Source organism: Odocoileus virginianus, chromosome 7 (genome assembly GCF_023699985.2).
Source record: "Odocoileus virginianus isolate 20LAN1187 ecotype Illinois chromosome 7, Ovbor_1.2, whole genome shotgun sequence".
Lineage (NCBI taxonomy): Eukaryota > Metazoa > Chordata > Mammalia > Artiodactyla > Cervidae > Odocoileus > Odocoileus virginianus.
This window is the reverse complement of record NC_069680.1, coordinates 62,000,513-62,022,156: the sequence shown is the minus strand read 5'-3', so window position 1 is coordinate 62,022,156 and position 21,644 is coordinate 62,000,513. Positions and strand designations below refer to the sequence as shown.

Sequence of the window (21,644 nt, the reverse complement as noted above, 5' to 3'; positions counted from 1 at the left end):
GGCCTCTTGGTCTCTGCAGATGCTCTTCCCTCTGCCTGGCACTCCCTTCTTTTGCTTGTCTGCCTGGCAAAGGCCTACATACGTGTCTTGTGGCCTCTGAAAGGCTACTTCCTCTGGGAGGTCACCCCTGGCTTTGCGGGGCAGGTTCAGGCACCCCTTCTCTTGTGAGCCCTCCGTGTTCTGTCCACGTTCTCTCTGCAGAATTTATCACACTGTGCGGTCAGTGCAGGTCTGTCTCCTGGTTAGGCTGTGGGATTCTTCTTTTTATTGAAGTATAATTGATTTACCATGTTGTCTTAGTTTCTGATGTACAGCAAATTGATTCAGTTATACATACATACATATACTTATTCTTTATCATTTTCTTTCCCATTGTGGTTTATTACAGGATTTTGAATACATTCCCTGTGCTATACAGTAGGACCCTGTTGTTTATGTATTTTAAATATATCAGTTTTTATCTGCTAGTCCTGAATTCCTAATTTATCCCTCCCTACCCTTCCCCTTTGGTAACCATAAATTTTATTTTCTATGTTTGTGCGTGTATGTTGTCACTTCAGTTGTGTCTGACTCTTTGTGACCCCATGGACTGTAGCCCACCAGGCTCCTCTGTCCATGGATTCTCTAGGCAAGAATACTGGAGTGGGTTACCATGCCCTCCTTTAGGGGATCGTCCCAACCCAGGGACTGAACCAGTGTCTCTTACATCTCCTGCATTAGCATGTGGGTTCTTTACTACTAGCACCACCTGTGAGTCTATTTCTATTTTGTAAATAAGTTCATTTGTATCATTTTTTTAGATGCTACCTGTAAGTGATATCACATGGTATCTGTCTTTCTCCTTCTGATTTACTTCACTTAGTATGATCCATCTATGTTGCTGCTGCTGCTAAGTGACTTCAGTCGTGTCTGACTCTGTGCGACCCCATAGACGGCAGCCCACCAGGCTCCGCCGTCTCTGGGATTCTCCTGGGAAGAATACTAGAGTGGGTTGCCATTGCCTTCTCTGCTATGTTGCTGCAAGTGGCATTATTTCATTTTTTTAATGGTTGAGCAGTATTCCATTGTGTTCACAGAACATGTCTTCTTTAACTTTTCTTCTGTTGATGGACATTTAGTTGCTTGTCTTGGCTATTGTAAATAGTGCTTCTAGGAACATTGGGGTGCATGCATCTTTTCAAATTAGTTTCCTGCACATATATGCCCAGGAGCGGAACTGCTGGATCATATAGAACTCTTACTTTTAGTTTTTTAAGGATTCTCCATACTATTTTCCATCCAGCTACACCAATTTACATTCTAGATTGTGGGCGTCTTGAGATGGGGAGTATAGAGTGACCTACTGGACTCACTCGTAGAAGGACCAACAGGGCTGTCTTGCTGAGCCCCCACCCAGAGCCATCAGGCAGGGGCAGGGCTCTCTGTCCTGGTTCACCTGCCTCGTTAAATAGGGGGTTCAGGAGGCCAAAGCATCCCTGCATCATCAGCAAGGGTGGACAGTTTCAACACTGTGGCGTGGGGCTTCCTTAGACAAGCCACCACGCCAGGGAATTAAAGGCCTAGAGAGCCCTGCTTGGGCCCAGTGCCAGGCCCCAGGGCCCAAGGGTGAGATACTTTACCAGGCAGGCATCGGTTTTCTCATCTGTAAAATGGGGACAATGAACCTGGTCACCTTCCTCTTTCCTGGGAAGAGTTCAAGGTTAATGAATGCCCAAGACCGGACATGACTATACTGAAGATGGAGTACCAGCTGCCTGGAGGGAAGGGAATGGCCTTGGTGACCTTGGTTCTCTCTTCCTGCCTGGAACAGAAGGACTGTGAGACCCATAGTTCAGCTGTGGCTGCTCATTTTGGTCCCCCACCCTGCCCCGGGTGAGCCTTGGCTCAGAGGCCCTAACTGCTTGCTAGGCACCTACTACACTTATTTCTACCTAAACTGCCCAGCCTCATGCCCTGCCCCTCCAGTGCTATGGCCACTTCCAGTGCAGTAAATTGGATTTCCTTGTCCCTTCTAACAGAAGCATACTCATAGTGTTCTGCCTCCAGGCAGCCTTCTTTTTCAACTACACTGGTAGCATTTAAGAAGGGCTTGGGCCCTAACTGCCTCTCAACTTTGACCCCACCCTTATTCTAAGGTAGAGCTGGGGCCCCCGGAGTGTGAGCTGTCTGATCCTTGCAAGAGCAGTCTCTGCGGAATGGGGGTAGTAAGATGTAGCTCCCTGTTGCTGTGACAACTAGAAGCACTCCTGTGAACCTCTTCATTGGCTACTGAGGTTGAGATCCCGCCTCTGCCATTAGAAAGCACCAACCAGAAGCAAGCAGAGTGAGTTGGGATTAGAGCAGGTGAGCGTCTCGCTTCCTATCAGGCAGGGAGACCCGGGGACATGTGATCGCACCTATCCTGGCTACAGTGAAGGTGTGTCCAAGAGTCTGTCGTGGGTGAGGGTGGGGGTAGGGGAGCATCTCGCTGGACGTTTCTCAGGCCGAGCTGGGTGAATGGACAGGGGAGGAAACAGGTTTTTTTTTTTTAGCAGTTCAGGCCTGAGAGGTCTGGCTCCGTGAGGCTGAGGCTGGGAGGTCCCCGAGGGCTGCCAGGCGGAGGCGGGGCGGGGGAGGAGGCTGAGGAGGAAAAGTATTAGGGAAGGGGGTGGGGAGGATCTCACTAGTAAAAGAGGTAAACGTTCCTGGAGGCAAGGGTCTGGGCTTGGATTCACCAAAGAACCGGGTTTGAATCCTCTCTCTGTCCTCGCCAGCTCGCACGTGTGCCTTCCTCTCTCTGTTTGGGGGAAGGATTCCAACACTCATGACTTTGTGCTGAACATCACAGGACTTTTCCCTCCGTGATGCCCTCAAAACGACCCTGAAATAGGTGGGTGCCATTTTACAGGTGAGGAAACTAAGGCTCAAGGAGGCTACGTGGGAAAAGCCGAAGGTGAGCTCAGTCCTCAGACGTGAGAATGATTTGGCAGTTATCTGGAGGGAAGTGGGAGGTGCCGTTCCCACCCCCACCCCCAGGCATCCTGGCCTGGCCGGAAGGAAGGGTCGTGCCAAGCCTTGAGGCTTGCGTGGTTTCCTCTAGCAAAACTGCGTCAGGCTCTCTCTGGGGGGTAAACCGCCTCTGACTGGTGACAGCGTCTCTACTGCTTAAGATCAGAAAGGGGAAACCAGTAGATCTCATTGAAGTTCCCTGTGCGGGAGACAGGGTTAAAGATAAAGCCGCCCTTGAGAAGGGAGGGACAGAGTGCTTATAACTTTTTGCCCTTTTCAAAACCGCCTAGAATTACTAATGGAAGCCTTCATTCAACAATAGCAGAGCCATTTATTAATTTAGCCTAGTTGGGATTGAGACTTGGCAAGAGGTGGCCCCACCATGGGACCACACTGATGTGCTCCAAGGGTGGGGCTGAGCCAGCAGAGTGGGTGGTGGAGTTATTCTTAAATTGGACCTAATCTCTGAGCCTCACATTCTTCATCTGTAAAATGGGCTTCATTGTGAGGAGTAGGAAAGATAATCATGACATGCACTAGAGCTTTTCTTGGTGCCAACTGTGATCTGGATGGAAAAGCAGTCCTCCCTGAAGAGTGTCCTCCACCCCACCCCCACCCCCCAGAGTTTCCTGGGACCCCTCAGTTACAGGAAGAGGCTGTTTCCCAGATGCCCTTGCAGTTCATTTCCCAGGGCCAGATTTGCTAACACTTCTGGAACACCTAGGACTTCCCGGGTGGCGCTATTGGTAAAGAACTCCCTTGCCAGTGCAGGAGATGTAAGAGACATGGGTTTGAATCCCTTGGTTGGGAAGATCCCCTGGAAGCATGGCAACCCACTCCAGTATTCTTGCCTGAGGAATTTTATGGACAGAGAAGTTTGGCAGGCTATAGTCCATGGGAGAGCTGGACACAACTAAAGTGACTTAGCATAGCACACGTGGAACACCAAAGAGTTGCTATTAGGTGGCTAACATGTCACAGTCTGTGTTAAGTGTTGGACTCTGATCAACCCTTTGAATCATCCTAGAACAACCCTTCCTTTCTTCTGAAAAATGCTTTTATCATCATCCCCTTTTTGTAGATGAGGAAACTGAAATTTACAGAGAGGTTAAGAAAGTTCATCGTGTAAATTTCAGACTCTTTCTGATGCAAGTGACAGAAAAACCTGACTCAAGCTGGTTTATGCCAAGAAGAGAATTTACTGACTTGGAAAACAAAGTTGAGGTATGGTTTGATCTGGAAGCTCAAACACATCATAAAGGCTGAATCTTTCCACTCTGCCATCAGTGGTCTTCAGCTCCAGGTTCATATCACCCCAAATTCTAGGTCAGTAGAAAAGGATCTCTTCTTAGTAATCATGACACAGGTCCCAGGATTTACTTTAATTAGACAACTGGTGGTCACATGACCACACAAATAAAAACCCTGCCCAGGAAGGTTCAGTGCTGACTGATGGGTCTGGTCACAGGTCCCATGCCAGCAGCCTCACCTGTTCCAGTGAGCCGAAAAGGAGGGAGGAAGAAGTGTTTCTCCAAAGGAGGACTGGAAGAGATGGGGGATGGATGCCCACAGCTAACTCTACCTCTGTCCCCATGCTGATATCTCAAGGTCACACAGTTGAAAAGAAGGAGAGCCAGGATTGAACCCTGGCAGTCTGGCTCCAGAAACTATGGCCCTTCTCCTACAGGTGCTCGCCTGGTACTAAGGTTCCAGCAGAGAAAACTTAGATGTAGGAGGTGAGGCTCCCCCTCACGCTGGGAGGGAGCCCACCACTTCCTCCCTGGTCCCAGGCCAGTCCTCATCACATCTGGTGCACATTCCCACCTCCGGCCCTGGCGCTGTTGTTCCCTCGCTGGTTCTGGAGCCTTTCTGATAGCTGGGCCTGGGCTGCTGCCAGCCGTGCTGCCAGAGGCACTCCACGTGTTGGAGTTATGCACTGTCCTGGGGGCAAGTTGCTTTCTGTTTCTACAAGCAGAGAGGAGTTTCTCAGGGACTGAGACTGTTCTCCCTTGACCCCTGTGGTCCCCCTCTGGGACCTGGCAGAATTTGTGCAACAGGCAGCAACTGTGATTTTGAGGGACCCTAGGAAGGTCCTTCTCTAACCCCTATATTCCTCCTTTACTTTTGAAAATTCCACCATTAAATAGGACTTCACTCCTTTCATTCCTGTTAAGATTCAAATTCCTCTGAGAGGGGGGCATAGTAGGTCTTATTACTCATTCACACTTTAGTGAGAAGTAGTTCACAGGATCTTTCCCGAGAGCAGGTTTTGTTATCATGGCCACCATTTATTGAGTGCCTGCCATGCATTCTCCCCTGATTCAAGAGTTTCTCGTACATTATCTCATTTAAATCTCACAACTCTGTGACATGAGTGCTGAAATCTTCCTTGTTTTACAGATAAGAAAACTGCCCACAGAGGTTAAGCATCCTGCCCAAGGTTTGCAAGCAGTGCAGCAGAAATTTGACTGTAGGAAGTCTGGGTCCAGAGCCTACACTGCCCATCACTGCACCAAGACAGTCCCTAACACTCTTCAGTTTACGAATGGGTTCAGTGTATTCACAGACATCTTTTGGACCTCCCTACAATTCAGTGAGTGGGTTGGTAGGATCATCCTCATTTGTCAGAGGAGAATGTTGAGGAGGCTAAGTCCAGTCAACTGGCAAGAGGCAGATGCAGAATTCAGACCCAGCACACTCCCGTCTCTGCTCAGCTCTCCTCCCTGCCCACATGGAGCAACACTCAATGAGAGGAGCTTTGAGGCAGCTCCCGGATGGGAGAAGGAGGATGCAGTGGGCGCGGAAGCAGCTCCTTCCTCTCTTCTCCCCCTTCTCCCTCCATCTCTTCCTTCTTTTCTTCCTTCCACTCATTCATTCATCCACCTAGGCACCAAGAATGGTCAAAACAAATGGCCCTCGTGCCCTCATAGAACTGACAGCCAAACAAACAAAAACACTTGCCATTTCTTCAGTGTTAAGGATGAGCTGGGCCCTATGCTGAGAACTGAACATGCATCATGTTTCAGAGCCCTGTTTATCAGGTAGGAGACTGGGTCTTAGGAAGGGCAAAGTGCATTTTGTCACTCATGTTTTAAGTCCATTCAGACTTCATGGTTCCGGCATCTCACCATTGGGCTGAACTGCCTCCCTCTTGGGGTACAGTGCGGAGCCAGTGAATGTTTTTGAAGTGATAGACACACGGACGCACACACAGCCCTGGCTCTGTGACCCTAGCACCAGAGTCATCCATCTCTGCTGTCTCCAGCACCCTCCCTACCACCAGGAGCCAGGCTGCATCCCATACAGGAAGGTGGCGGGAGAGGCTGGTACACTTCAGAACCTCTGGGTTGAAACTCCCAGGCACATTGAAGGCAAGTGATCTAACCAGAGGTCCTGGAAGGAGAAACCAGGGCCCGGGGGATCGGGGAGGGGGAGGGCAGCTCCCTGGGCAGCCTTTCAGCACATCTTCCTTGTGCCTCGGTTCCGTCTTCTGGAGGTCGCTCTGCTCACATCTGTGTTTGAATTGTGAGCCCTCAGACAGACACTTCCTAGAGCTGGCAGGATGCTCCATCCATCCCAATTTCTGACCTGGTTTTTCTAAGCTCTTCACAGGGATTTAGTTTCCTGCTTTACAGATGAGGAAACAAGGCTCAGAGAGGCTGACCCATAGCCACATAATGAGTGTTAGAGATGTGATGAGAGCCCACCAAAGTCTGAGTCTACTGCCCTGGCAAGTATCTATTAAGTACTCAGTGGGGTGTCAGAGTCTGAGCTGTGCCCAGGACACACAGCAGTGAGCAAGATGGACTTGTCCTACCGCCAGGAGCACCGGTTCCGGTGGGGGGTGACAGACAAGGGAGGAAATGTTGAAAACGTTGACAGGACAAAGTGGCAAGGGCCAGGAGACCTTTGGCGGGCAGAGGTCGACTCAGGGTTGTCTCAGCTTCCGCACTTGGGAGGACCTGGGCAGAGCAAAGGTTTGGTGACTGGGGAGTTGAAGTGAAGAAAGCTGCGACTTGAGACCAATATTCCTGGCTCAAGTGGGGTGCTGACTGGGAGAGGGGGTTGGAACTGCCCCACCCTCAAAAATACCCAACCAAGGCCACTTTCAGCCTCTGTCGCTGCTTCTCAAGTGTGCTCTGCCTGCAGGGAGTTTCCACCTGTTGATTTCCTTGTCTTGGGTGATTTCCAGTCCCACTTGCTCTCCTGGAACCAGTCCACTCATCGTTCTTGCCAGGCATACACCAGGGTCACTCTGAGTAACCCTAGGGACCCAGGGTGACCTTAACTGCTTCTGATTCAGTTTGACTCATCCTCCCCATTTCTGGAAGGCGGCTCTTGGCCATTCTTACATCATGCTTGGGCACCCAGGGCCTGTGGGAGTGGCACATCTCCCTCCCTACTCTCGATGGGTTAACCAGGTGGTTAACCAGGTCTGTATCACACCGTGCAGGGGCCCCGAGGAGGGAGCCCTCATCTGTCCAGATTGACTCACTCCCTCTCCAGCTCACGTTGGACATCTCCTTTCCAGTGATTATGGACAGTCTCCAGTCTACTTTCCTGCTTTTAACTGGAAAAGGACAATGTCTAGGAAGACTACTGTTGTTGTGTTTTTTTTAAATTTTTTTTTTTAAGACTACTGTTGTTAATTGACCGCTTACTATGAGCTGGGCACTCTGTAGGCCTCATCAAAGTCTCAAGCATTTCATTATTTCTTCATTTTCTAAATGTGGAAGGCAAAGTTCAGACTTATCTGAGGTCACACTGCTTGGGATTGGCTGAGCTGGAATTGGAACCCAGGTGTACTTGACTCCAGAGTAGTTTAGCCAGGGCCCCTCACCTGACCACACCTTCTGCCGCCCACAGGAGGAGGAGGTCAGTGGGAGATCATCCAACCCCCAGCCTGAGCTGGTGCAGATCCAGTCTCTCACATCCTCAGGATCCCTTCATTGTGGTATTGGAGGGGATAGAAGCCCCAAGAAAAGCCACCATGTGCTTAACCCATGGGTCTGAGGGCCATCACTGTCTTGGAGGGCAGAAGCCGAGACTACAGAGCACCCAAAGGTGATTACCGTGTGAGTGGGCCAGACTATGCTGCTTGGTAGGAGTCGTGGCTGGTCAAACCGCCTCACTTTGAGGTGTGCCCAGGCCTGCCACCTCAGTTCCCCTGCTCTTCTCTCTCCTGTCTGCTCAAATCCCTCCCCAGGTCTCTCCCACCCAACCTGCCTTCCCGTCAGATGAGGCTGCACACCCCGCAGCGGATGCTAGTCACAGGTGTCTTTTGAGCACTTGAAATGTGACTAGTGCAGCCAAGGAACTGAGTTGTCATGTTCTTTAATCAATTTACATGTAAGCTTAAAAGCTGATACTGGATGCAGTGATTAGAAAACATTAAAGTATGTTTGAAACAACTTGAATATGTGGGGTCTACTTTTTCAAATGCAAATTTTCTGAAATCTAAATACAGATAATTTTCTGACAAAAATTTAATAAGTGTTTTGTGTGTAAACGAGGTATGACATCTTGAAGACATAGTAAAATAAAATGTAAAAAAAACTCATTAATATTTTATGTTGATTGCTTTGAAATGATGTTTTTAATATATCAGATTAAAATGTTAAATATTATTGAACATTTAAATATTTAAACTATTATTAAGGTTACTTTCACCTGATTCTATTTTTAATGTAGCTATTAGAAAAATTTTCAATTACTTATGTGGCTCATGTTGTATTTCTATCAAACAGTGAGTGCTAATCTAGAGGATAAATGTGTGGGTTCAAATTCTGGCTCAGTGTGTCCTTGAGCAACTTACCCGACCTCTCTGGCCCTCAGTTTCCTCACCATTAAGATAAAGATAATAGTAGCACCTCCCTCACAGAGTTGTTCAGAGGAGTAAGTGAGATAATGTTTGTAAAGCATTTAGCACAGTGCCTGGCACACAGCAGTCCTCAGGAAAAACAACAACAACATTATTATAGGTTTCCTTTTATCATCGCACCCAATTGCAGTTCAGTTAAACTCAACAGTATATATGGAGGGCCAGCTATGTGCCTGACTCTAAGGAGTCAGTGAGGAACAAGCTGGCCTCTGCTCTCAAGCAATGCGCTTCCTCCAGGAGGGAGGTGGCCACTGGAAGAAACAAATAAGTACAGGCAGTGATGAGTGCTGGGGAGAAAATGAAGCAGGGAGATGTTGCCAGAGACTGCTGTAGCAGGAGCGGCCAGGGAAGGTTTCCCTGTTTAGCATGACCGACTTGGAACCAACCAGCTGATGCTGTGAGGGAAAGGTGTTTCCAGCAGAGGGAACAGCCAGTGCAAAGGCCACAGCCAACCCCCTGTGACGGCTGTCTGTCTCCTGTATTGCGCCATCTGCTTCATCAAACTTTCCACTTCTTTCATCTACCTCTCTCCTGGCTACTGCCCAGCTCCTGTGCTCATGGCGACCTTTGTAAAGCTAGTCCACATTGTTCCTCATCTGTTCAGCTGTCTCCTGTCTGCCCCGGAAAACCTCCTCCCTCCTCTGGCCCTCCAGCTCAGGTCCCCTCTTGTAGGAAGTTTCCCCTGATGGTTCCTGTCCCTGCTGGTCTCTCTCTGGGATTCTTCTAGACCGAACACTTTGCTCTACACCATCCCCATTCCCATTCAGCCTATTCATCTTTCTGTGGCAGTCGTGCCCTTTTTCCCAGGGCAGGAACCAGAATCAAGTCTTCCATTCTTCCTAGCACTCAGCCGAGCCGTCCATTAACACCTATGGATTGCCAGATCCCCGGGGAGGCATGTCTGCCCAGGCAGAGTGGAAAATCCCTGGCTGCGGGGAAGGGCCGTGGAAATTTCTTCTTAACATTCTCCTTACAGACATGGACTTGTCCCAGAAAGCAGTGAAGCATTTGCCCGGCGACCTGCAAGGCAGCTCTGTTCTTCCTCCCGCCCCCACCCCACCCTAGGCTTGAACCCAGGGAGCAGCGATAGGGCGGGGCTCGGGAAAAGCAGCGGAGGCAGCACCTGGCCGCTGAGCTCTGCCCCAAGATCTCTTGGTGTCATCCAGTCCCACCCCCTCGGTTCAAAGATAAAGAGACAAGGTCAGGGGCAAAATCATACTAGATTGCAGGTTTCCTCTCTCCAGTTTAAGTTCCTTCCATTGGCCCATGTTCCTGGGTTTCCTCATCTGTAAAATAGGAATAATAATAACATGACCTACTTCTCAGGACTGGTGATATGTTAAGTGAGCAAAAGATGTAAGGATAAATGTAACCCTAAGCCTGCCCTTTCTCTAGCCCTGTGGTGGAGTGTGCAGTTCCCATTCTGCCCACTGCTGACTTCTGGGGGTGGGGTGGGGTTCGGAGGGCGGGAGGGCCTTGAAAGGGTTTGATGTTTTCACCAGGGGCTGGCAGATTCCAGCAAGATTTGCCCAGTGTTGTCTGTAGGTCTACAGCACATCTGGCCCATGTTCGTCCTGCTGCTTTTTTAAATGTCAGTAGATACAAATTTGGTGAGTAAATTACATACTCACTTAACATTGTTACTGAAGTCACAGTCTTGTTATGTATTCACTCAATGAATGATAGTAAAAGTCAAAATTTTTGGAGACTGAGAATTGGTTGGGGGCAGGTTCTTCAACCTTCAACCCTTTCTCTCCTGAGGCCCAGGTCCCTCTCCTGCCCTCTGAGATGTGCCAGCCCAAATCAACTCTATGACTCTGTCCTCATGCTTCAGATTACCCTCTCCCCTCTGAGGGAATGGGAATGTGGTGATAGGAGGCCCAGGAGAGTGAATGAGAAAAGCTGCCTTCACATTTTCAGGGCTGAAATCTCATCCTTCCTACTCTGGGACCCTGTTCTCAATCTGTCTCCAAATTCCTGCAGATTCATCACCCTCATTCAGCCCTTTACCACTTACCCATGGGCATGAGTGCAGTGGGCTTGACTGTGGGGACAATTTGGACCTGAATGAAGATGTGGAGAGGCATAAAAGTGCTTGGAAGTGTTGTGCACTGTTGGTAGGAATTTAAAATGGGGAAAATGATATAGAAAACAGTATTGTGATTCCTCAAAAAATTAGAACTAGAATTATCATATGATCCAGCAGTTCCACTTCTGAGTATATATCCCCCCCAAAATAAAAGCAGAGTCTCAAAGAGATATTTGTACACCAATGCTCATAGCAGCATAATTCACAATAGCCAATGGAAGCAACACAAATGTCCTTTGACAGATGAAAGGATAAGAAAAATGTGGTATATCAATATAGTGAAATATTATTCAGCCTTAAAAAGGGAGGAAATTATGACATTTGCTGTAATATAATTGAACCTTGTAGACTTTGGGCTGAGTGAAGTAAGCCAGGCAGAGTAAGACAAATACTGTATGATTCCACTTATGTGGTGTATCTAGAGACATCACATTCATAGAGATACAAAGTAGAATGGGGTGGGAGATGGGATGTTGTTATTTAATGGGTGTAAAGTGTCTGTTCTGCAAGATGAAAACGTTCTGGAGGTGGGCTGCACAACTGTGTGAATATATTGCACACTATTGAACTGTACACTTAAAAATGGTTAACATGGTAAATGTTATATGTATTTTACTGTAATAAAAAAGAAAGTATTTGAAAGTGGCTCCAATGGGCCTCTCAAGGAGTTGGTGGGTTTGAGATGTCACGGTCCTTTCCATTTGTCTTTTCTTTGACATATATGCGTTGAGCATTTTCTAGAAGCCAGGCACTTTTTTAGGGCTGACATTCTGTTGGCAGAGACAGACACTAAATAAAATTTGAACCAAAATGCTCATGGCTTCTCTTTGCCTTCCTTAGTGAAAAATTTACCATATTTACACTAAATGGAACCCTAATTATAGCACTATAATAATTTATGCTTTAAAATTTCTAGGGCTCATTTTATGTCCTTTTTCATGTGTGTTAAAATATTTAATTGACATATAATCTACATACAGAAAAATGCACCCTTTTATTAGGTGTTCAATTCTATGGATTTGAAAAATGTTACTTAAAAAAAAGTTTTATTGATATAATTTACAGGTGTGCTGCTATCCGTGGGGTCACAGAGTCAGACACAGCTTAGCAACTGAACTGCAGATTTCGCCTGTTAAAAGTGTACAGTTAATGGGTTTTAGTATATTTACAGAGTTGCAGAATTTAGAATGTTATCATCACTCCCAAAAGAAACTCCATATCCACTAGCATTCACCCCCATCTTCCCCTGTCCCCCAGGCCTAAGCAACTCATCTACTTTCTATTTCTATGATTAGTTTTTTCTGGACATTTCATATAAATGTACTCATACAATATGTGGTCATGACTTGCTTCTTTCACTTAGCATAATATTTTTTGAGAACCATCAAATGTGGTAGCATGGATTAGTACTTCATTTTTTTAATTGACAAATAATATTTCCACTGTATGGATATACCATGTTTTATTTATCCATTCACATAGATGGACATTTAGTTTGTTTCTACTTTGATATTATGAGTAATGCTGCTATGAAGATTCATACATATGCTTTTGTGTGGACATACATTTTCATTTCTTGGGTATATCTTAGAAGTGGAATTGCTGTGTCATATGGTAACTATATGTTTAACATTATGAGGCACTACCAAATTCTTTTCCAAAATGACTGTACCATTTTACAAACCCTCCAGCAATGTATGAGGGTTCCAGTTTTCCCACATCCTTGCCAATACTTGGTATTGCCTGCATCTTTGATTATAGCCATTCTGGTGGTATGAAACAGTATCCTATTGAAGAGCTAATTTACACTTCCCGCCGTCTATGGGGTCACACAGAGTTGGACACGACTGACGTGACTTAGCAGCAGCAGCAGCAGCAATGATCAATAGTTGAAACACTTTTTTTTTTTCATAAATGCTTATAGGGCATTCATATATCTTCTTCGAAGAAAGGGATATTCAGATCTTTTAATTAGGTTGCATGAGTTCTTTATATATTCTAGATGAAAATTACTTATCATGTATAGGATTTGCAAAATATTTTCTCCCAGTTTGTGGGTTGTCTTTCTACTTTTTTGATTGTGTCCTTTGAAGCACAAATATTTAAAACTTTTATAAAGTCTAACTTGTTGATCCTCTCTTTTAAAATTTGTATTTTTGGTGTCATATCTAAGAAGTCATTGCCTAATCCAAGATCACGTAGATTTACTTCTATATATTCTTCCAAGAATTTTATAGTTTAGTTCTTCCATTTAGGTCTGTGATCTACTTTGAGTTAATTTTTGTGTATACATAATTCTTTTTAAAAAATTCAGATATTATGGTACAATTTACATTCAATAAAATTCACCATTTTAAGCATACAGTTTAATTAGTTTTATCTTATACTTTTTTTTTTATAGATATACTTTTAATCCTTCTTGATTGTTAGTTTTTTTCCTGGGAAGTTAGGGATAGGGGAAATTGAATATATACCCAATTTCTCTCTCTCATTTGTCTTTGCCTCACAGTTTTGTTTGTAAATGTATGTGTGTGATTATGTGGGAGTCTGTGTGTGTGAGAGAGAGAATTTTGACTTTAACATCAGCTTTTTAAGGGTTCCCACTTACTTTGGCTTTGTCTTGCAGGTCCACGACCCCATTTAATTATATGTAAGTTGAATGAATGAATGCAGTAATCAAGTGACCATCTATCTACCAGTGTCTGCCCTCTGGAGCTATCAGTACCGCTTGGCCACAGATATTTTCATGCAGCTGCCCATTGTTGGGACTGAGATAGAGACTGCCCAGCTGGGCCCCTGCATGGATGTGTCTGGGTTTAATGGGCTATTTTCTAATTTGTGATTCCTTCATAAAGACCCCCCTTTCAGGATAATTATAGAGTCCTGTAATAATCTATTAATTGGGCCTGGTTTCTATGCCTCATGTTTCCTCAGCTTGCTGCCCCAGCAGCAAAAGCAGGATGAGGCTGACCAGGACAACTGAGCTGGGGAACCGGGAGGGTTCTGTGAATTGAGCCAAAGGCCCAGGAGGTAGGAGACACTTTTCCCTTCTTACCCCTGCTGACTGAGCCTCTCTGAGCCTTCGAATTTCCTTCTGAAACATGAGGCAGAATTAAAGGAACCTTATGTAAAGGGTGCTTAATATTCACTGGGCTTAGAAAAATACAGCTTAGAAGTGATACTATCTGAGCACATTAGCCCAATATGATGTTTTTTACAAGAACTTAGTAAGGTTATATATTGACATGACTGTTTTTAAGATGACTTTTGAGCATTAGAGGAAAGTCAGATCAGAGGGGAAGCGAGTCAAAGGTGGTTTCTATCACAGGGTGTCTGCTCTGCCACAGCTCAGGCCCCTGATCTCTTGCCCAGCCACTGACTTCCTCTGCCAGTGGTGGACTCCAGTTATACCTTTTCCAGATGGAAACTGAAGTCTTTCATTAATTCAGGAAGGTCTGAGTGTCAGTCTAACTACTGAAAATTCATAAACCCTGAAAATTGAGGTCCAGAGGGAGGTGGGAAATGACTTGCCCAGCATCTCAGCTCAGGGTTCCCATGCCTGGACTAGTACCTACACTTTCAGGCCACACTCATGGCCTTCCTGTCTCCAGGTATATCAAGGAAGTCAATACAAATTGTATAGGCCAAACAGAATGATTTCAGAAAGCCTTTTTCAAAGTTGGATTTTATGTGGAAGTTTCATAAGCTTTATTAGCTTTCAATCTTGGCAACAAAGAAACCTGCTTCTTCTTCTCTTCAACAGCCCAATACCTAGGACAAAGCTCCCTTAGGCCTCTTAGGAGGTCTAAGAGCCCCAACCTGGGGGGTCTTTCTGTCCGATTTGGGAGGACTTTCAAGCACCATGAGGATGAAGAAAGGCAGTCTGGCCACAGGAAAGAGCATCTTAGCTGAAACTTCTTGGGAATGCAAGCTTTCCTCTGGTCTTCCATCTAAGAGAAAGAATGAATTGAGGGTTCTTGCTGCTTCCTGGTCTAGGAGAGGGTTAATGCTTACCACTCTATCCCTCTCTTGCCTCCAAACACCAATAAAACTCTCTAAACCTGATTGTTTTCCTCTTTGGGGGCCAGGGAAGCACAGTCTCGAGCATTGCCTCTGATCTCAGTTCCTGGGAGAGTGCCCCCAGACACCACCCAAGTGCTAAGCTGAGCCTACTTTACTTTCAGCTCCACCCTGAGGGGCTGAGTGGGCAAGGACAGCCAGGGTCAGAAGAAGATGGTCATTTAGGGGTTAGGCCTCTGTTAGTAAACGTTTCTGCTCCAGCCTGGACCTCCCCCCAGCTCCAGATGCATATATCCAATCACCTACTCCACTTGGATGTCAAATAGACATCTATAAAACTGTTTACTAATCTGTAAAACTTTACTAACCCTCACCCCACCCACCCCTCCCAGGGTGGCTATCAGGAAGATGTGCCAAGAAGTAAGGGCTCTCTTAAAACTGCTCTGGGCACCTTCTTACTTTTTACCACCATTTTCAAATCTAGTTTTAACCACTTCATTCATCTTGGGGAACAAGTCATTTCATTCCACTAGAGACTTCTAGACCATCCCAAAGTTCAAGACCGTGTCGGGATCCTGAATGAAAATGCAGATTCCTGAGGCTCTGCCCCAGACACATGCAATCAGAATCTCCACCAGGGCAGGGGGCGGTCTGTGTTTAACTCAGGCCCCAACAGATTTGACTCTACAATCCAGTGGAAGAACTACTGTTTCACAGTTGGGCAAACAAGGCCTGTCTCAGACAAGGAAGAGAAACAAGGGAGATAACAACCCTCCAGAGGCTGGTGTAGGAGGATTGAGAGTCGCTGGGAGGGAGGAGTGGGAAGGCCCCTGGCCTTCATCTGGCCCAACCACAATTTCACTGATAAGGAAATTGGGGCCCAGAGTGTAATGAGTCCAGGTCACCAGGAACATTCATGAAATGTCCTGCAGTCCCCTGGCTCCCGAAGCCCTCACCACACCTCCTGCGTGTGTTGTGTGTGTTGATTCTGCCTGGCAGGTCTTGCCCCTCTCTGAGCCCTAAGTTCCTTGTCTAGTCAGAGGCTTGAACAAAGTAAATAAGTCTTTTTCAAATTCCATTCCTTAGTGCTCCTGCTCCCTAGCCTTTTCTTGTCTAGAGAGAAAATGTGTAATTTTCATGACTGTAGAACAAATAGAACTGTGCCTTTTTTCACACACAAAAAATGTCTCTTGCAGTCCTTTAAGTGCCTGGAAGAACCTTGGGCTCAGTAGTCCTTTGTCCCAGGCCCTTCTAACCCAAGGCAATCAGGTGAGTTCTTTCTACTGAGACTCTGAGAGGTCTGACTCCCTCCTCAGCTTCCAGGGCTTTTCCTTGGTAGCCTCAGCCAGCAAAGCCAAGGGAGTCAGGGTTCTTGACACAGAGGGCGCTCAGCCTACACACCTCCATTACCATGCGGGCAGGGGGTCTCAGAAAGGGACAGAGAAACACAGAGCTGCACCAGAATCTGATGAAACCCACCTTCTACAGCACCCATCCCCCTCCCTTTGATTTCATGGCACTAATGAGAGACAACTGTTTTAACAAACTTTTTTTTATTAGAAAAGTAAAAAACATTGCATAGGTCTTAATACTTGAACATCAAGTGTATTCATGAACAGCGAGTATCTTCATGTAAACAGTTCTAGATGGAAGATCCAGATGGTACTCCTCTGGGGGAGGGGTTCCAGCCCCCACCCCAATCAGCCCCATCCCCTCACAGCTCAACCCTTTAGTACACATCCAGGGATGGGCCACACACAGCTCCCAGGTGTATTTGTTCTTCAAGTGTCAAAGATCCCCAAGTGATCCTAACACCCACCCCTTCCTACTCTTACATTCATGCGTCTGTAAGATAGCTGCCTAGAACAGGTCAGTAGTGAAGCTATGCTCAAAAAACAAAAACAAAGAACCAAACATTTGGGCCCTTCAGACCACGGGATACACAAATCACCTCAATGACCTCCCCCCTCCCACCAGGGCCAGCTATGGTGAAACACACATCCCTCGCAGAGGCCAGGGCAGCCCAGCTGCTCTCCTGGCTCTGTCACACCACTGTTGTCTTAACTGTCAGTAACAATAAAAATAATCGGGTACATGCTACATACACATCCAGTCAGAAGCCTGGTTGGCCCCTAAGCCTTTGTTTCATGCTACAGTACTGAGGGGCAGCGTGTGCCTCCAACTGGAAACCACCAGCTCACATCTCAGTGAGATTCCTAGGGAAACACTGTGTTCCTCCCACCTTGACTTTCCTGCCCCTCAGGCGGCTGTTGTCAGTTTTCTAAGGGCGGGCACCAGTCCCTCAGCCTCTGCCTGCCCCCAACCCCAAAAGTTCAAAACTGTCTCTGACATGGGGGTATTACTGGCCCCCCAGGCCCGAGTTCAACACTCCTCGATGAGAAGTTGCTCCGAGCTGTACAGTTTCTTCTTGATTACTCTGAAACCAGTGCTCAGCGTCAGGGACTGGCTGAAGCCAGGGACGAAGGGAGAGTTGGCGGAGCTAAACAACCCCTGGATCTTGGGCCACAGGCGTGAGTCCAGGCGCAGCACGAGGGTCAGCTGGAAAGTGGGCACCAGGCTGGGGTCGAGGGCCAGTTGCCCCACGCTGTGGCAGCTCTTGCCCTGCTCTACGCAGACGTCCAGCAGCGCCCCTCGCAGGCCGCACGGCTCGCTGTAGGCCAGGCGCAGTAGTTCTTTGCCCACCTGGCTCACCAGCTGACCCGGCATCAGCAGGCGCGCAGGGCGCCGCGAGCCCAGTCGGGCCTGGGCCAGGCTCTCCTGCAGCAGCTGCATCAGGCTGGCACACAGGTGCTCATCCTCGGGATCGCTGAGCAGCTCAAAGTCGGGCAGGGACACCCCATCCAGGTATGCAGAGTCTGCAAAGGAAAGCAATACGGGAGGATTAGGTAAGAGCAGCTCCAAACGGGGGAAGTGCTGTTTCGCTAAGAAACCAGCACTTCTTCCCACTCCGTGCCTCAGTTTCTGCCCCACGAGAGTACCCTAAACCTCAATTCCTCTCCTCTGCCTGCCCCTTCTGCAATCCGGATTCTGATGGGATAGGAAATCTAGGTGGGCTTTTGACTCCTAGCGCCGTGTTTCTTCATCTCCTCAGCCCTTCTACTCCCGTCCGGCTCCCGCCTACAGCTTACCTTCCTCCGGCCCAAAGCCACTGTTGCTGCTGTCCAGGGATTCGCAGTCCGAGCTCTCCAGGCTCGCGCAGCGGCCGAGTCCCTCTTCTCGGGCCGCCGACCCCCACGCTGAGCGCGGCGGCTGATTTGGGGTGGGAGTTCGGGACAAGGACGAGGACGAAGAGGACGACGAGAAGCGATCCCAAAGGCTAGGCATGGTGAGGATGGACGCCAGGGCGTCTGCAGATAAGCTCAGGGTGCGGGAGCTCAACAGACGCTGTAAGAGAAAAGCGGTTCATATTGAGCGTCAGTCTGGGGGCTGGATCAGACAGAGCGCTAAGACCCCCCCTCCACACGGGCCGAGGCCTCTCGGCTCAGCGATCAGCATACACAGAAGGGACACTCACCAGTTACTGCGGTCAGCGAGAACTGCTGGGACAAGTGCGTACTGCCGCTTGAATGAGTGCGCGAACTGGTGCCAAGCCCCGAGCTCTGCCCAGACCTGTCCTTCTCCCCACCCGCACCTCCCCCTAGGCCTGCCGCGGTCCCTAGCACCAGCGCCGAGAGACCTATAAGGGCTAGTGCAGAGAGGCCACACCCCTTCCGTGCGGCGGCCCAATCCAGACCCGGGAGTGTGGCCCACCTCGGCCAATGAGCTTCAGGCGCACGTTCGCAACGTTCTCTCCTGCCCAGTGACAGCCGCCTGGCCCCGCCCCCGTTGAGCCCCAGAACGCTCGGGGACGAACCCCCTAGCCTCGGCCACGCCCCCTTTCTGGAAGGGATCTGTGGCGGCTGCAGCTGCCAAGGTCCCCGAGGGCGCTCGCGGCAGGGGAGGATCAAGGAAAGACTTGTTTATTATACGGTCGTATTTCTGACGGAGGGGGTAGGCCGCAGCCGCGCGGGGGAGGAGGCAGGGGAACTTGAGGGGGCAACAGGAGGGGGAAACCGTTGCACCCAGCGTCTGAGAGCCTGCAAGCTATGGGCACAATTGGGTGCACGGCTGGATACTCGTGGGACGGCGGCGCGGGGAGCAGACGTTAATCCAGCCGGCTCTCGCACACGTACCCCACGCTAACCTTGCCTTACGAAAGGACTGGGGGTGGGGTCCAAAGACTGGGCTGCTCCGGGCACCGTCCTCCCTCTTCCCGGCCGCCTCACCTTCCCGCCCGCCCATTACTCTACTGCCCCAGGGGATGGATTAATGCGGGGGCCAGGGTCCGTGCCCGGAATGTGAGCCTGGTCCCCAAACAGTGTCCGCTCCCTCCAGCTACCTACAAGAAGAGGGTTTGGGAAACGTGGTTAAAGCAGTATTGATGGGCCCGGATTCCTAGCGCTTGGTTTTCGAGCTGGGAACTGACTCTCATATTATAGAGACACACAGACCCAGCCGCCTGCCCTATGGACCGACCGCGGTGCGGCTGTCTCTCCAGTCTTCTGCGGCGAGAGAACCCAAAGCGTCTGCTGGGTCCTAGTGCCCCTCTCTGCTAAAACGCTTTGTGTAAAAGACCTGGCGAGTTGCATCAGGACCGAGGACCTAGATCTCCAGAAAAGCCCCGGAGAGCAATCGCCATCCCCTGTTTCGTCATTCAGGCGGTGCCACAGAAAATGTGACCCGACGGCGGTAATATAGAAGACTAACTGAGATTGCTGACGGTGGGAAGAGGTTCGGACAGATTCAACCTTTACTTAAGAGATTTATCAATCTGAGACACAGAATCCTGATGGAAGAGAAAACCAAACTTACATCAGATGCTCCCGTGCCAGGGCGGGCCAGAGCCTAACCAGATCAGACTGGCGGGCCTCGCTTCCGGGCAGACTTGTGCGTGACCAAAGACACTTGCTACTGGAGGAGTCAGGCCGCCGCCATCCACACACCCGGCTCCCATTAAAAAAAAAGAAAAAAAAAAAAAAAAGACTGACCCGTGGGTCTTCCTGGCAAACCAAGACTTAAAACTGTAAACGATCAGAATTCAAACCTTGCACCCCATCTGCTTTCAGCAGATGAGAGAACCATCTCTGGAGACAAATTCATGGATAAAAAATAAATCAGATGACTGAGATTAGGAGATACCTTAAAGACTGCTACAAAATAGAATAGTCTCTTGGCTGCCAGGGCTTTCGAGGCCTGAACACTGGCCCTTTCTTCCAATTCTCCTAGCTCCAGTAACTTGCTGGGAGCCTTAAAGACACCAGGTTGTGGCAGTTGGGTGAAGTGCTTGGGGGACTGAGGGTAGAGGACATCCTCTTGAAATTACCCTTTACTAAGGTGAGAAGAAAAGAGTTGGGGTGACCTGTATGGGTGTATCTTTCTGTCACTCAGAGTGAAGATCAGGGAATTAATCTGTCAGGACCATTCTCTCCTCCCAGGCTGACTGGACTGGGGAGACAACAAGAGACAGGGTGGTTTTCTTCTCTCTCCCCCATCCCCTGCATGAAAAAAACATTCAGAAAAACGTGGAACAGTAATCTATGAAAAATAGAGGTTTGCAAGCAAAAGAATCCAGAGTTATTTTGGAAAGGTCAGTTTACTAGGAAATCATTCATTCATTCAACAAATAGCCATCATGGAAGTAGTGTGCTGTGGAGCCTTATACTGTGTGCCAAGCACCTTTTTTCACTCACTATCTCATTCTGTTAATAAAACAGCTTAAAAAAAAAACAACAACAGCTTTTTATAATTGGAAAATGTTATGTTAAATGAGCCCTGGATAATTTTGTTTCTTTAAAAAAAAAATCCATGAATGTTGTCTCATTGTTTTCAAAAAGTGATGAAAAAAGGACAGGCAGTCTTAACCTTGAAGGTTTTTCCCATAGTAGGAGAGAGTAGGCTATAGGGTAAAAGACCACCTGGTAGGGGGCCTAGCTGCCGGGGGATGAGGGTGGAGGGCAAGATGGCTTCTCCACTGACATTCTTCACCCATACTGTTGTCTGTTAGGAGAACCTTTGGATCTAAAGGGGAGTTTCTTAACAACCCCTCTGAGGGGCCTGGTTGAAGGGTCTTGGTTCATCCTGTGAGGTGAAGGGCAGGATCCCTTCCCCAGGCAGTGGCTGGAAAGACATTGTTACCATCTCACATACTGAAACAGATGGGATGAGGGGGGACCCCAAAAGGTGGTGCTTGCAGGAAGGAGACAGCTACATCTCCTAGCCTCTGAGCCAGACCTCTTCAGAGCCTTCAACTCTCCTATGAACCCTGCATTTGGTGTGCTTCTGTCCCTGTCAGGCCTAGGCTGGCTGCTGGTCAGGCTTGCCTGGACTTGTTTCCACCAGCAGATTTTGAGACCAGCTCTGGCATCCCGTCCTCCAGGAAGACCTCCCCAGCTGGTGAATCCAATTCACCATCCCTTAGGTGCCCCTCCTCGGGGGCACCTTGCACCTCATGCACATCTCTGTTAATAACTGTTTCCACTTTAGTTTTCTCACTGGACTATGAGCTTCTTAAAGGTAGTGGTCTTCCCTCTCTTTTCTTTTTTTTGGCCACGCAGGATCTTAGTTTCCTGAACAGGGATCTAACCTGTATCCCCCTGTATGGGAGAG

At 48.3% G+C, this 21,644-nt stretch overlaps 1 protein-coding gene and 1 long non-coding RNA gene across 3 annotated transcripts; one reads left to right on the top strand and one right to left on the bottom strand.

Moving 5' to 3' along the window:
* The first annotated feature begins 2,340 nt into the window (after nt 1-2,340).
* On the top strand, nt 2,341-15,023 carry LOC110139000 (uncharacterized). Of its 2 annotated transcripts, XR_002314355.2 has the most exons (3): nt 2,341-2,416; nt 2,754-2,869; nt 14,722-15,023. It is a non-coding gene; the product is annotated as an uncharacterized lncRNA (long non-coding RNA). The 2 variants fall into 2 exon arrangements; XR_011488779.1 differs by lacking the exon at nt 14,722-15,023 and having other exon boundaries at nt 2,754-8,399.
* Nucleotides 15,024-16,514: 1,491 nt separating this feature from the next.
* On the bottom strand, nt 16,515-18,663 carry DDIT4 (DNA damage inducible transcript 4). Its single transcript, XM_020896470.2, has 3 exons — nt 18,514-18,663; nt 18,128-18,383; nt 16,515-17,854 (listed from the first exon to the last, which is right to left on the bottom strand). The coding sequence occupies exons 2-3, from the start codon at nt 18,321-18,323 to the stop codon at nt 17,361-17,363; spliced, it is 690 nt and encodes a 229-aa protein (XP_020752129.1). The 5' UTR covers nt 18,324-18,383; nt 18,514-18,663; the 3' UTR covers nt 16,515-17,360.
* Nucleotides 18,664-21,644: the final 2,981 nt, after the last annotated feature.

Coding starts and splice junctions, on each gene's coding strand:
- DDIT4 (XM_020896470.2), bottom strand. CDS start 18,323: ATGCCTAGCCTTTGGGATCGCTTCTCGTCGTCCTCTTCGTCCTCGTCC. Junction 17,855..18,127: donor TGGCTTTGGGCCGGAGGAAG/GTAAGCTGTAGG, acceptor TTTCCTTTGCAG/ACTCTGCATACCTGGATGGG.